Below are 15,700 nucleotides of genomic sequence, written 5' to 3' on the forward strand. Positions count from 1 at the left end.
TTGAGAGGAATACAACGTGATTCCATGCCATTTGAACATGGTTAGAAAATGAGAGTGGCCCAATTGGACATATGCAAGGAAATCCACTCAGGGAAGCAGAGAACAGGGCTGAGGTACTAACTGAAGAAGGATCTTCCATTGGATTCTTCATTTGAAACAGATTGGGATGCTTCATTGAAATCATGTATTATTTCACCAAATTATAAAGCCTTAATGAGGGATCTGCAGTTGACTTGATTTTTCCTGAATTTTCAAAAGTGAATTACCAGATGATAGGCAGCATCAAAATTGAACCTTATGGAATTAACTGCAGTATGGATGGAAAATTGGATTATAGAAAGTAAAGAGGAGGAGTAGAGGGAAGTATTCAGTAAAATTTCGCAAGGATGGATGCCAGAACCTCCATTTTTCTTTCACAGTTTTAGGATTTTGGAATGCAGTGTCCTTGTCTGCAGATGATGCAAAACTTGTAAGTGTGATGAACTGTGAAGAGGACAACTGGATTTCAACGATATATTGACAGACTTGCAGAATGGATGAGATTGAGAAAGGTTGAGAAATGCCAAGTATTATGCTTGGCGAAGACACATTATAAGGCAATGTGCGAAAAGTGATAGAACAAAAAAAATCTATAGGTACATGTCCTGACGAAGGGTCTTGGCCCGAAACGTCGACAGCACTTCTCCCTATAGATGCTGCCTGGCCTGCTGTGTTCTACCAGCATTTTGTTTGTGTTGTTGTTTGAATTTCCAGCATCTGCAGATTTCCTCGTGTTTGCTCTATAGGTACATGTACTTGGTTGCCTGAAAATACCTGGTTAAGGTTAGAAAGGGATTAATAAACATTTTAGGCCATAGGCCTAAATGAAGGTATTGGGTGCAATGCAAATTGAGGTGTAGAAAAGAAAGTCGAGATGAAGTCCAATGCAACTCTGAAGGATTGTATTGAACTGCGCAGCGCACATTAGGAAAAATGTAAAAGCTTTAGAGAGGTTGCACAAGTGGTTTACTCAAAATATTGGTAGTTTAGGTAGATTGAGGAAGCTGGGACTATTCTGCTTTGACAGTGAGCCATTCACTTCCATCACAAACTTTGGGCACATGCTTTTTTTATCCATAGGACTTATCCACCAGAAATCACTGTGCAACAGGGGTGGGAGTCCTTGGTCCTCAGCTTTGAATTTGGACTCCATGAAGTCTCGTGGAATGGGGTCAAATATGGGTAAGATGGGGAACTTCAGTGTCCATCACCAAAAGAAGCTTGTAGCACAAGCACTGGCCAAGGTCACACAGCTGCCAGATCAAATCTGTGACAGATAGTGAGTGAACCAATGCAAGGCATGAACCTGCCTGGCCTCGTTCTCACCAATCCACCTATGGCAGATTAATATTGGCATTTAGTGTTCCACATGAATGCTGTAGAGAAGACTGCAGTATTCACAATCATGTTCAGCCAGAGATACTAAGCGAACGATCCATCTCGGCGCTCTTCCCACCCTCGCAGAAGATGGTCTCCAGTACACCTGGTTCAGTCCACCTGATACTAAAGTTCAAAAGTTCAAAGTAAAATATATTATCAGAGTGTTTACATGTCACTACGTACAGCCCTGAGATTCTTTTTCCTGTGGGCATGCTCAGTAAATCTATAGAAGAGTAACTGTAAGCAGGATCAATGAACACCAAACTCTGCAAATGCAAATATAAATAAATAGCAATAAATAACGAACATGAAATAATAAGATTAAAAGTCCTTAAATTGAGACCATCAGTTGTGGGAACACCAGAAACAGGAGTGTACTTATCCCCTATTGTTCAAGAGCCTGATGATTGAGGGGTAGTAACTGTTCTTTAACCTGGTGGAGTGGGTCCCGAGGCACTTGTATCTTCTACCTGATGGCAGCAGTGAGAAAAGAGCATGGCCTGGTGGTGAGAATCTTTGATGGATGCTGCTTTTCTACTGCAATATTTCCTGTAGATGTGTTCAGTGGTTGGAATTGTTCTGCCTGTGAACACTAGATATAGCTAGTGCTATGGTACTATATCACTGTGGCTGAGGAAATGAAGACTGGTATTGCAGAAGCCTGCACCTCCAGTCAAATTGTTGTAGCACCATTGCAGCACTGACATTTTCCCGACAGTATTGAAAATTGTCCAGTTGTGTCTTTTTCACAAATACAATCCAGCTTATTGCCATTTAAGCGAGTTCTTGCCCATCAGCAGTAAATTGATGGAAGATGTCATTATTATATGGAAAAAATGGTACTTAGTCATCACAACCTGCTGACTGATACAGGTTTGGATTTTTTGAAGGCCAACTTGATACTGGGTGACAACACAACCTGGGTTCGAGTATAAATCAAAGAGCTGTTTTTAGGTGTGAGGTGAGAGTGTCTGTCCTTGATATCAAGGCACCATTGGACCAGAAGTGTAACAATGACATTCTTGTAAAACTGAAGCCATTGGCCATCTAGGGGAAATTATTCCAATGGTTGGAGTCGTACATCACAGAAAGGAACATAGTTGTAGGCTGATCTTTTCAGCCCATAGCACATCATCAGAGTTTATTTGTGGAATTCCGTCAGCCTATCCATCTTCTGCTGCTGCTTCAAAGACTTTTCCATCATAATGTCAGAAGTGGAGATGCTTGATGACTGTACAATATTCACTTCTATTCGCAACTCCTCAGCAAATGAAGCAGTCCATTTCTGCATGCAGCATAATAATAGTTTGTGGATCAGTGAGTGCCAACTAACATTCATGTTATGATAGTATTAGGTATTGGTTGTCAACAGTCAGCAGCCAGCTTCCCTTGACATTCAACAGCCTGACTGCAACTGAGTTACCAATATCAACACATCTTGTGCTTCACCATTAACCAGAAACTCAACTGGGCCAGCCACATAAATACTGTGTCTGGAGCAATTGAACAGATCTTGGGTTTTCGCTGGCAAGCAAAGCAATGACTCCCAACCCCTTTTCACCATCTACAAAGCGCAATTCCACAGCATGGTGGAGTACTGTTCACAGCCTGGAATAAATGCTGTACCAACAGCTTCAAAAAGCTCAACACCATCCCATGGATACCCTATCCACCACAACAAGCATTCCCCTGAACTACTGATACACAATGCCCATTGTGTACGTCATTTACCGAAAATACTGTATCTCCTCACCTAGACAATGCCATTGGCTCCTCTCGAGCCACAACCTAAAGTTTCAGGCACATGGGAACTTCATTTCCAGATCCCTCTCTTGTCACTGGTGCTTTATCATTTCTAAATTCCTGTACTCCTTACCCCAGAGATATGGGAATTCCTTTCATTGAAAGACAGCAGAGGTTGAGAAATGCAGCTCATCGCTACCTTGTTGAGGGTAGCAAAGGATGAGCATTAAACAATGTCTCTGTCTGTGATACTCAGATATCAGAAAATGAACATGTTGGGGGAGTGGAAGATAAGCTAGCACCATAGTTTTCCCAGAACTACAGTGACTGTATTACAGGCTGTAACAATTCAGGAATGGATACAGAAGAGATTTGTGGCCAAAACCAAAAAAATTTAAAGGCTGTCAAATAGAGGGTTTGTGAAGGATCATTTTCATCAGCAAACAGGGAATCCAGAATTTTAAGGTTCAGGTGGAGAGATTTTTCACTTTGACTGTGTAGAAGATATTTGTTCTATGTTTGAAATGCTGTCACAGCCAAAGTCAGGAGTCAAAGCCTTGCAAATTGGGACGAGGCTGGAAAGGCACAAACGCATTGGTGCAAATGGATATCTGTGATGTATGTTTACTGTACCTAATGTGATTCTCTTCAGATCTTTCAGAGAAAATAAATCCTTTCTGATCTCCCTTTCAGGGAGATTCTGCAAGAAATTCAGCGTCTCAGATTGGAGCATGAGCAGGCCTCCCAACAGACCCCAGAGAAAGCACAGCAGAATCCAACCTTATTGGCTGAACTGAGGCTACTGAGGTGAGGTTTGGCATATCTCTCATTGGCCTTTACATATCAGCTAATTCCATTGCTTGTCAACATCTAGCAATTGTAGTGTTATAGACGTAAATAGAACACTGTAAATATTGAATTGATTAGGTAGCATCTGTGGAAAGAAAAGCAGAATTAATGTTTCATTTACCTGAATTGTCATGTTAATTAGCAGTGTTCTCCCCCATGATATGCAGTGAACTTTATAATTAGTTTTGATTCTGGCACAGTAAGTAACGTAAGGCAGCAACAATCAGTTTTAGAAAATGGTTATTTGGTGTATGTATTTGCATAATTGAATTTTATATTTAAAATGATACACAGTTTGATGTGTCCCTAGCACATGAACTATGTTATTCACTTCAGACACCTGCACAAGGTACAACAAACAAGTATTGATTATTTTACAAAAAATGAATTGCCATTTACCTGAAGGTAGGTATTTTCTTGTTGTCTTTAATTTTTCTTTCCCACATCACTGTATCACACAAAACAAACTTTGGTTTGAATGTACATAGATTTCAAAAGAAAAACACAAAACTTAACCATCTTCTTTCTCAGTATTTCCAACAGATTCCTGCCATACATTATTCTTTAGTGAGGCTTGCTTTTTGCTCCATTTAAGGGGCATCTTCTTTTTAAGCTACACTTGCATTAGTAAGTTGGCATTTTTCATATTTTTTGCATATTATGCTGTACTATCTAACTCTGCAATAGTGCATCCATTCTATTATTTATTTTAATCATTGCCTTACTTAGCATGACCAGATTACACATTACAGCTCTTCTAATAAAACCATGAAGCTTTTCGTGTCAATTATGACATTCCTCGGGTTTCCTTTCATATTCCAAAGCTATTTGATGAACCAGAGCACCAAAATGTTTTCCAAAATTTAATCCCTAATACAAAACAATGCAGCAGTTGGCTTTCTCTAAATCACGGCAAAGGGATGTGATTGTTCCTGTCTGTTTTTATTTTCCAGTTCAGCAATTAGTTGATCTACTGCTTGTTTGCATCAAAGTTGAAGGCCATTTCTTGAGCAAATGCTAGAATGAAAAAGAGACTGAATTATAGAACTGTTAACAAAGTTTTGTTTTACAACAACTAAATAACCAAATGGCTATTTGATTATACTTTCCTGACATTCTTTCTTAACATTGCCAGGATTAAAAGTAGGAACAAGAGTAAGCTATTCAAAGCTGCTCTGCCATTCACTAAGATTGTGACAGCAATGCCTCCCCTGCTCTTTCACCATTTCCCATCCCCTTGTCCCCATAAGGCCATAAGATACAGGAGCAGAAGTAGACCATTCGGCCCATCAAGCCTACCCCACCAGGGCTGATCCAATTCTTGCAGTCGTCCCCACTCCCCTGCCTTCTCCCCATACTCTTTGATGCCCTGGCTCATCAAGAATCTATCTGTCTCTGCCTTAAATGCACCCAGTGCCTTGGCCTCAACAGCCACTCATGGCAATAAATTCCACAGATTTACCACCCTCTGCCCAAAGTAATTTCTCCACATCTCTGTTCTAAATGGATATCCTTCAATCCTGAAGTCATGCCCTCTTGTCCTAGATTCCCCTACCATGGGAAATAACATTGCCATATCTATGAGATCCCCCCCCCCCCTCCATTCTCCTGAACTCCAGGGAATACAGCCCAAGAGTTACCAGTCGTTCCTCATACCGTAACCCTTTCATTCCTGGAATCATTCTCGTGAATCTTCTCTGAACCCTCTTCAATGTCGGTATATCCTTTCTAAAATAAGGAGCCCAAAACTGTACACAATACTCCAAGTGTGGTCTCACAAGTGTCTTAAAGAGCCTCAACATCACAACCCTGCTCTTATATTCTATACCTCTAGAAATGAACGCCAACATTGCATTCGCCTTCTTCACCACCAACTCAACCTGAAGGTTAACCTTTGGGATATCCTGCACAAGGATTCCGGTCCCTTTGCATCTCTGCATTTTGAATTCTCTCTAAATAATAGTCTACCTGTTTATTTCTTCCACCAAAGTGCATGACCATACACTTTCCAACATTGTATTTCATTTGCCACTTCTTTGCCCATTCCCCTAAACTATCTCAGTTTCTCTGCAGGCTCTCTGTTTCCTCAACACAACCCGCTCCTCCACCTATCTTTGTATCATCGGCAAATTTAGCTACAAATCCATTAATCCCATAGTCTGAATCATTGACGTACATTGTAAAAAGCAGAGGTCCCAACACTGACCCCTGCGGAACTCCACTGGTAACAGGCAGCCAGCCAGAATAGGATCCCTTTACTCCCACTCTCTGTTTTCTGCCTATCAGCCAATGCTCCACCCATGCTAGTAACTTCCCTGTAAATTCCATGGGCTCCTATCTTGCTAAGCAGCTTCATGTCCGGCACCTTGTCAAAGGCCTTCTGAAAATCCAAATACACCACATCTACTGCATCTCCTTTATCTGCCCTGCTTGTAATTTCCTCAAAAAAAGTTGCAGTAGGTTAGTCAGACATGATTTTCCTTTCAGGAAACCATGCTGGCTTTGGCTTATTTTGTCATGTGCCTCCAGGTATTCCGTAATCTCATCCCTAACAATCGAGTGCAAGTGCAACAACTTCCCAACCACTGACGTCAGGCTATCAGGTCTATAATTTCCTTTCTGCTGCCTCCCACCCTTCTTAAATAGCGGAGTACCATTTGTAATTTTCCAGTCATCTGATACAATGCCAGAATCTATTGAATCTTGAAAGATCATTGTTAATGCCTCCATGATCTCTTCAGCTACTTTCTTCAGAACCCGAGGGTGCATTCCATCAGATCCAGGAGATTTATCCACCCTCAGACCATTAAGCCTCCTGAGCACCTTCTCAGTCGTAATTTTCACTGCACGTACTTCACTTCCCTGGCACTCTCGAATGTCCAGTATACTGTAGATGTCTTCCAGTGTGAAGAATGATGCAAAATACACTTTCAGTTCCTGTGCCATCTCTGTGTCTCCTATGAAAATATCTCCAGTGTCATTTTCTATTGGTCCTATATCTACCCTCAGCTCTTTTTTACCCTTAAAAAAGCTTTTAGTATCTTTGATATTAGTCACTTGCTTCCTTTCATAATTCATCTTTTCCTTCCTAATGACCTTCTTAGCTTCCTTCTGCAAGTTTTTAAAAGCTTCCCCATCCTCTTATTTTCCCACTAGCTTTGGCTTCCTTGTATGCCCTCCCTTTTGCTTTTACTTTGGCTCTGACTTCACTTGTCAGTCATAATAGTGTCCTTCTTCCATTCAAAAATTTCTTCTTCTTTCCTTCTCTCACGTTATCTCCTTGTCTGCCCATCGCCCCCCCTCTGGTGCTTCCCCCCCCCTTTTTACTTCCTTCCATGGCCTTCCATCATTTTCACCAATCAACTTCCCAATCTTCCCAGCTCTTTGCTTCATCCCTCCCCCTCGTTTCACCTGTTGCCTAGTGTTTCTCTCTCCCCTCCCCCCACCTTTCAAATCTACTCCTCAGCTTTTTTCCCTTCAGTCCCGCCAAAAGGTTTTGGCCCAAAACGTCGACTGTACTCTTTTCCACAGATGCTGCCTGGCCTGCTGAGTTCCTCCAGCGTTCTGTGTGTGTTGCTTGGATTTCCAGCATCTGCGGATTTTCTCGTATTTGTGATTGTGACTGATCTGACTTCCCTCAAACTTGGGTTGAGATGTCTTGTATCATTGCTGGAGAAGATCAGGCATCTTCATGTCCTGAGGGGCACTTTCAATTATAACATCAATATTTTGCTGACTTTCACAAACACACAATCATTGCATTTTATAAACACAAGAGATTCTGCAGGTGATGAAAATACAGAGCAACACACGCAAAATGCTGGAGGAACTCAGCTGGTCCGACAGCATTTATGGAAATGAATAAACAATCAACATTTCAGGCCCATCATTGCATTTTCACAGCTTCTGCATGTGTGACATCATTGCTGATCCTATGGGGAATAATGTATTGAACTTCCCAGCAAGGTAAATGTTTTCCATGCCTTCTTGATTTAAATATCTATGTAAGAAGACGGTCTTTAGGGTTGTTCATTCTGTAGTTTCAACTAGTTAGCAATTGCCATTTAGTTTTACACATCGTAAGCTGCAAACTTGTTTGATGGTGACATTTGTCAGACCAAGCACAAGAACACATGGTATTTCTGAACCTTGAGAAGATGTCTGTTTCCTGACGTGGTGTCAAGTCAAGGTGTGGGTTAGGCTGCTTTGTAGTTCAGCAAACCACATGTCCTTTGGCTGTTTTCCTCTTTATGTGTGGATAGATTGGAAGCATAAAGCAGTTAAAATCCATGATGCAGTTAATTTCACATGGCCAATTTAGTTCCTCCTTATCAATCCTGTAATTGGCAAGGAAATATTCTGTAGTTATTACCTATTGTTTACTTATTGGTGTATTTTTGGTTATTTATGACACCTAGTTGATTTTGATTTAGTACTTGGAGAATTTTTTATTAGGATAAAAGCAAGGTGATTAACTTAGCCTGGGTTTCAGCCCAGTGTGTAAATTGAAGTTTCCAAATGTGCATCAAAAACCTAATCTCAGCACATCGCTGTTCACAGACTCAGTCAATAAACTGAAATGGCTTTCTCAGACCACTTCTCAGTGGTAGGTCATGTACCTCCCTGCAGATCTAGGCTGTGTTTAAGTTTCCCCAATAGAAATGTTATGATAGGGAAACAAAAGCATATTTTGTGGTACTTGTCTGCATTGCCTTCAGATCTTCCTCTCCCAATATTTTTGCACTCTTTATCTAAATGACCACTTTAAAAACAAATAATATCTCGTGTTGTAAAGCTTTCTTTCGCTTTGAGGATGGTTGTTGTAATCTTCCCTTCATATTATTTGTCCATATCCTTGATGTCAGTATAATTTCCAGTTCAAAGGTGTTCAGATTTTTCTGCCTCTGAATAGAAAGTACATCACACAAGCACCCCCCCCCCCCCAGCCCACCAACTCAATCTCTGTTTGGGAAAGAATAGCCCTTGGTGCTCTGTAACTCCATGCAAACTATTCCCTCTGTGGTGAAAATTCCACAAATGGCACCGTGTTTCTGGCTGCATTTTTGTACAGAATGACTTTGCCAGGTTGAGTCTGAACCCACTCATTCACATCAAACCTACATTAGTCCCGTTATATATTCTCCACACAGTCTCCTTCACTTACCACTCATATACAGGGGCAATTTACAGCCATCAAAGAACTTACCAACCCACACGTCTCTGGGATGTGGGAGGAGACCAGAGAACCTGGAGTAAACCTGCAGTGCTGCAGGGAAAGTCTGACAGGATGCAAAGTAACAGGAGTTCCACTAGCTGCTCACATACACCTGCAGTACACTGATTCACATTACCTTCACTACTTTCCAATTGATGTCCTCTCCCACATCCCGCTTTCCCAACATTCCTATCAACTCCTACCAGAATGTTAGCAACCCCATGTGTTTGGATACAGAAGGAAACAGGAGCATCCAGGGGAGAGGGGACTCACACGGTCACAGGGAAGATCGTATATGTTCCATACGGATAGTACCTGGGTCAGGGTTGAACTTCATTCTTGGAGCTACTAAGTGGTGAGGAGGAAGGTAAGGGAGATGCAGTTAATGTTATAGCAAAATGAGTGGCTCAGATTTCACCTACATCCAGTTTTAATTGGCTGAATTGATCAGGAATCAATGAAACAACAAATCTAACTTTGGCAGGCTCAAACCATTTTAATCCACAAGATGATGCTTGATCTAACTTGCTACTTATTCGCACACAATCCTTGTGCCAGAGGTCACAGCAACCTCTTGTGGTTGAACTGAGCTCCAAACCGCAGCATTGTTACCATCTAGCATAGCAGATTGGACTACGGGAGGTGACTAGGCCTCAAGTGTTGGATCCTGATGTCGTGCCCCCGATCTTCCTTAACGAAGGTGTGTGTTATAAATCACCTGTTCAGTTGTTTTTAAACATCTCTGAGATTGGAAATAGATCAAAATCATTTTAAACATTGCATAATACTGAAATCATAGAAATTAATTAAAAACCTGAAGTCAAATAAAAAATAAAGCAAGCCACCAGGGTTGTTCATTTAATAAGTAGATCATTCTAGCTACTTGAGCCATCCTTGGCTGTTTACTGACTATCTGTCCACACAGCTTGGCATGACTCATATTGTCCTCTGTGCCCAGTGCTGAGTTCGGGAGCAGGGCAGTAGGTCAAATGCATGTAATGCATACACCTGTCTGTTGCAGTTGGTGTAACACTATTACAGCACCAGCAACCCGTGTTAATTTCCACCACTGTCTGTTAGGTGTTGGTACAGCATGTTGTCCCCGTGACTGCATGTGCTTACTCCATATGGTCTGGTTTCCTCCCACATTTCAAAGATCTACGTGTCAGTAGGTTAATTGGTCATGTGTGTAATCATACAGTGTAGGCTCATTGGGCCAGAAGGGCCTGTTACTGTGCTGTCGCTTGAAGTTATAAATTACAGTTGTTGTTGTTATAAACCGAGAAGTCCAAAAGAGGTTGTCCTGAGCACTTCACTGACCGGGATAATTTCCTGGAACCACCAGCTCACCGTCAGCACTGTCTAGGCAGTTATCTGTCCATGTTATCAAATTAAGTGCCTAAAGTGCTTTAATTTGTATTGTAAGAACTAAAGGTGGTGCTTATCTTGATACTGTGATAGCACTAACCTCTGAAGTCTAAGAAATACCCAATTTCTGTGGCGACATCTGTCTGTAACCTATGCCACTGATGTTTCTGATTTGAATCTCCTTTTTCTTAACTATATTGTCCATCTATGTAAGTTTTCAATTATTTAAAAAACACATTGCTCTTCACCACAGATTAAAAAGCTGTATAAATATTCTGTATATTTTAATCCAGTTATCTGTCACAGGAGGAGGCTTACCATAACATATTTACTGATTAACAGTAAATGAATATCCCATGTCCCAACTTATTGTTTGGTTATTGCTATTGCAGTGCCTGCAATGTTCAGCTCTGGAAACTCAGTTACTTTATGTAAACTCCGCTTTTTCGTTCTCAATGAAACCACAGGGTGGAGTAACAGATTGACCACTTCACCTGACTCACGCCCTCTGCTGGTGGTTTCTATGGATTGCCACTCCAGCTATTCCAAAATGAGTGGAAGTTAAAATCATGCTCTCTTTATAAGTTCATGGATAAGAATCAGATAGAAAGGAATGATGCTTGAAGAGATGAATCATTTCAGCCAAATTATTTCTAAAAATAGGTCCTGAAGAAAAAAGTTACTTTCCTGAACATCTTGATGTAGTTTTCTGTTTTACTTCCTTCTGATAAGTAAGAGATCGCTTCTTGCCTGATGGACTCAGTGTGAATTAATCAGGCTCCATTAGAAGACAATCAGCTGACTCCTCCAGGCAATGAATTGCCTTAGCAGAACAAACATCTAAATCCTTTTCAAATACTTTCACAATTATTTTAGGATTATTTTTACCTGATAATTTTATTTGTGCCAAGCAATCATTTTGACATCTAGCTCAGGTAGTCAGGTTATTTTATCAGCTGAGCTAGTTTGAATGGTATTTTCACATAAACTGTATCCTGAGGGCAAATAAGTACCTTTGAAACCCATTTAGGAAGGCAGTCACTGTGCAACTCATGAAGCGAGAAAGGCACTCTGTCTTTAGCCAATTACTGTGGATTCCGATTAATTGGAACACGCTGGGACCAGTACATTCTGGCCCAATTAAGCAACTTCCCCAATTAGCAGAAATTTCATGGAAATAGTTAAAAAGAAAAAAAGTATATACAAACTAATATTTATCTGATTAACAATTTATGTATTTAAATGAAATACACAACAGATTAGAATGCTATTGATAGCTCTACGTATTATAAAACTGTGTATTAGTTCCTAATAGTTATCAGTGAAGGTATTCATCGGTAGTGCTCTTTAGAGTGTAAATGTGTAAAATCAACACAGTGCAAATAATTGACGGCATCCATACAATGTTTTGGATGATTGCATCCTCCAAATCTTCATTCTCACTGTAACATTCAAGATGATTGCCAATACCTTCGGAATTCCTAATTTGTTGAAGTAGTGAAATCATTTCACTTTAGCTCCCGGCCGTTTCTAGCACCTCCAAGCCTGAATGCTCAGAACTCTGGTGAGCATAACAGTTACAAGTGGTCTTGGTGTTTATTTCTTACCGACAATGAGTGACAAAGATCACTGCTTTTTGAACACAAGTACACACAACTGACGTTATTTAAAAAATAACCACTCTAACCATGGAGTGCTGTGCAAGTGTACACAACTAACACTAGTTAAGACACTGTTTGGCAACAGTTTCCTGCCCCATTTAAGCTGCATTGTGTCCCAAATAAGTGAAGTGCATAAACAAGAGAAAATATGCAGATGCTAGAAATCCAAGCAATGCACACAAAATGCTGGAGGAACTTAGCATCTATGAAAAACTGTTTTCTTGATTTAGTTTTTATTCGTCAAGAATTGTCCCAGATAAATGGCAGCCCTGATTAACTGATGGCTCAATTAGCTGGAATCTGTTGAGTCAGCCATTCTGTTTGAAGATCTGTGCAAATATCATTAATCAGACATACAAGGAAAGGTATTATGATTTCCATAATTGCTCTTCTCACTGACTAAATTTAGACTAGATAATTCTGATGTGCAATGCCACTTCTGTCACAGTGTCTGGGATATTAAAGTTATGTTCAGAGTCATGAGTCCCTTCCCTTCAGTTGATCAACATTTCTTTAATTCCATTGAAAACCAGAAATGAGTACAGAATCGGAACGGGGAATCAAACATACATTGAGTTTTACTGCATCTCCTCACCTTCACAAAAAAAAGTTCATTTTGATGAATAAAGACAATGTATTGTTATTCTGCTCTCACTCAAGATTTTCCCTGTTTTCTTAAGCTAGATAGATAACTCCAGTCCTGACATAGCTATCAATGAAGGCATTTTATTATTCACCAGTGCGTCACAGTATGCAAGGAGCCAGTGTAAAAAGACATTACCTCACGCTGTTCTCACAAAAGGCAGATTCAAATATTGATCAAAACTCCTTCGACTTCCAACAAACTGCTTCTAACTGACTGAAATGTGCAAATGATATAAGATGGTCATCCTAATGATGAAAACTAATTGCTTAATAACACGATTTTGAGTAATCAACAACAGCTGTGAACTTACAATTAAGCAGTGAGATCTAGTAATTAGAAATAAACAAACCACATCAGGAAGACACAATGATTATAAAGCCTGAACTTTTAAAGGTGCCAGTTAAATGCTCAAAGATGCTAAACATTCCTTACAATGCAGCAGTGTTTCATTTGTCATATTTCATTAGGTGCTGCTGTTTACAAGGATTAGCTGTGAACCTCTACAGCAGAATATATGGAATTGTGAAGACACTTGATGTTGTGTTCGCTGAGTTTGGCAATTAGCATGCAGACATTTCATCACCAGTCGAGGCGACATTCTCAATGCACAGCTGTTGGGGTTTCTGTCTGGGAGTGCTCGCATTTATATAGAGCCCCATTTGCTTGCCTCAGTCCTGATTGGCTACCCCTTCAGTTGTCCTTTGAATTCTATTGGTTTGCATTTCTTTGGTTCTTAGGGGCTCGTAGATGGCGTCTATTTCAATATGTTTGTCTATGGAATTATCAAAAGAGAACCATGCTTCTAAAAGTTCTCATGCCTGCTTCAAGCTTGCCTGCACCAGAATGTCTGTGATGTCCCAGTTAAAGTGGTGTCCTTCATGGTTTTCAAGTACCGAGATCAACGACAGTGGGTCGTGCCACCAGTTTGTGTTCCTGTAAATGACTTGAGAGTTTACATCTTGTCTGGCCAGCATAGTTCTTGTTGCAGTCTCCACAGGTGATCGGCTCAACCCGAGCTACCAATATTCATCACCATACTAATTATGAAGACTCTTTCATAACAAATATAGGTGGTGTCCTTTTGTAGTTAGGGTGTTGTACGGCACAGGCTGTTTCACCTTCCATGTCCATAATGCCTGTCAGGAATTGTTCATTTTCCAGAGCCCCTGCCTTCTATACCATGGAAGTGTTTTGAGTGCTCATCGAAATATTTCTCGCCTCTAGTGAGAGTAGCTGAAAGACATCGGAGCAGAATTAGGCTATTTGTCCATTGAGAATTTCTCCGCCGCCATTTGATCATGGCTGGCCTGTGTTTACTGCTGCTTCAGAGGGTGCATTCCAGATTTCAAACACTTTCTGAAATGGTAAAATTTCTCTTCAGAACCCTGCCTTAACTCAAACCAATGCCCTTGAGTATTAGACGGCTCTGTTAAAGGGTAAGATTTTATCACTATTCATCCCATCCCTGTCCTTCATAAATTTCTGCATCCCACTCAGGTCCTCCCTCATCATTTTCTGCTCCAAGAAAAACAATGCCAACCTATCTGGTCTCTCATAACATAAGCACTTTATCCCAGGCTACGTCCTGGTGAGTCTCCTCTGCTCTTTCTCCAGAGCAGTCATATTGATCCCATAGAACTGCACATAGAGCTCCAGATGTTGTCTAAATAATGTTTTGTTTCATTGTACCATAACCTCTCTGCTGTTGTACTCTGCGCTCCAGCCGTTGAAGATGAGCATTCTGCGTTACCGCTTCACCAACTCACCCACCTGTTCCAAGTTCCACGTTCAAATTTATTGTCAATAGTCATAAATGTCCAGAGTATAAGTGCCACGAAGATTAGGTTTTTGATGCAGTAGAAAGTACATTACAAATATGCCAAACACAAGTCAGCATCGAATTCTGCCTTCAGGGATCTTTGGACATGTAAACCATGGTCCACTGGTGCTCAGAACTTCATCAGCCTTACTATTCATGGGTATCACCTGGTCTGGTGAGTTCTCCCAATGTCGGAAATGCAGCAGTCAACAAGTGAAGGGCACTGTGGTGATCGGAAGACTTTGAGCAAATCTCATGTCAAAAGTAGAAGTGGGAAAGCAAATTTTCAAGCAAAATGACAGAGGCGGGAGAGGGAAAGTAGCAGATTGAAATGGGGGAAAGATCCTGACTTCTGCTGCAGAGAGAATGCCTGTGGATTTCGGTTGAGCTGATCTGATACAAGGCACATCTCACTCCAAGTTAAGGTGAAATGCCCGGGTGAAGTAAACACTGGCCAGACAGAGATCAAAATAAGTTGACATTATTTTAATTAATGTTAGATTTCCTTGAGAACTAGGAAAATTAGTAGCATCTTATTTGGCAAGAGATTGTTTTCTTTATGACTAAAGTCACTTATACACCCAGCCTCTGATGAGCTTGGGGGCATTCCTTGGGAGCAGAGATTGCCAGTCTCCCAATACAGTTCGTCATCTTGGTCACTGTGCATGATGTAAGTTCTGCATGATTTCCAATTCTTCTGTGAGCTAATTCCACTTTTCCCCTTTAAGAAATGTAGTTTATTCATCATTTCACTAATTTCACAACAAAGGTGTTTACAACAACCTGTCTCTGAATGTGAACAAAATGAAAGAGATGATTGCAACACACACAAAATGCTGGTGGAACACAGCAGGCCAGGCAGCATCTATAGGGAGAAGCACTGTCGACGTTTCGGGCCGAGGCCCTTCGTCAGGACTAACTGAAAGGAAAGATACTAAGAGATTTGAAAGTAGGAGGGGTAAATGCGAAATGATAAGAGA

The 15,700-nt window shown here is 40.8% G+C and overlaps 1 protein-coding gene across 13 annotated transcripts in view; it reads left to right on the forward strand.

The window, feature by feature from the left end:
* The window catches only part of LOC132400603 (dystrobrevin beta), a 488,265-nt gene that overhangs the window by 384,872 nt on the left and 87,693 nt on the right, over positions 1-15,700 (forward strand). For all 13 annotated transcript variants that reach the window (XM_059981722.1, XM_059981724.1, XM_059981723.1 and 10 more), the window contains one exon: positions 3,856-3,969. In XM_059981722.1, the coding sequence (XP_059837705.1) occupies positions 3,856-3,969 (114 nt within the window). The remainder of the gene's footprint in view (positions 1-3,855; positions 3,970-15,700) is intronic.

Source organism: Hypanus sabinus, chromosome 10 (assembly GCF_030144855.1).
Source record: "Hypanus sabinus isolate sHypSab1 chromosome 10, sHypSab1.hap1, whole genome shotgun sequence".
In the NCBI taxonomy this organism is placed as follows: domain Eukaryota; kingdom Metazoa; phylum Chordata; class Chondrichthyes; order Myliobatiformes; family Dasyatidae; genus Hypanus; species Hypanus sabinus.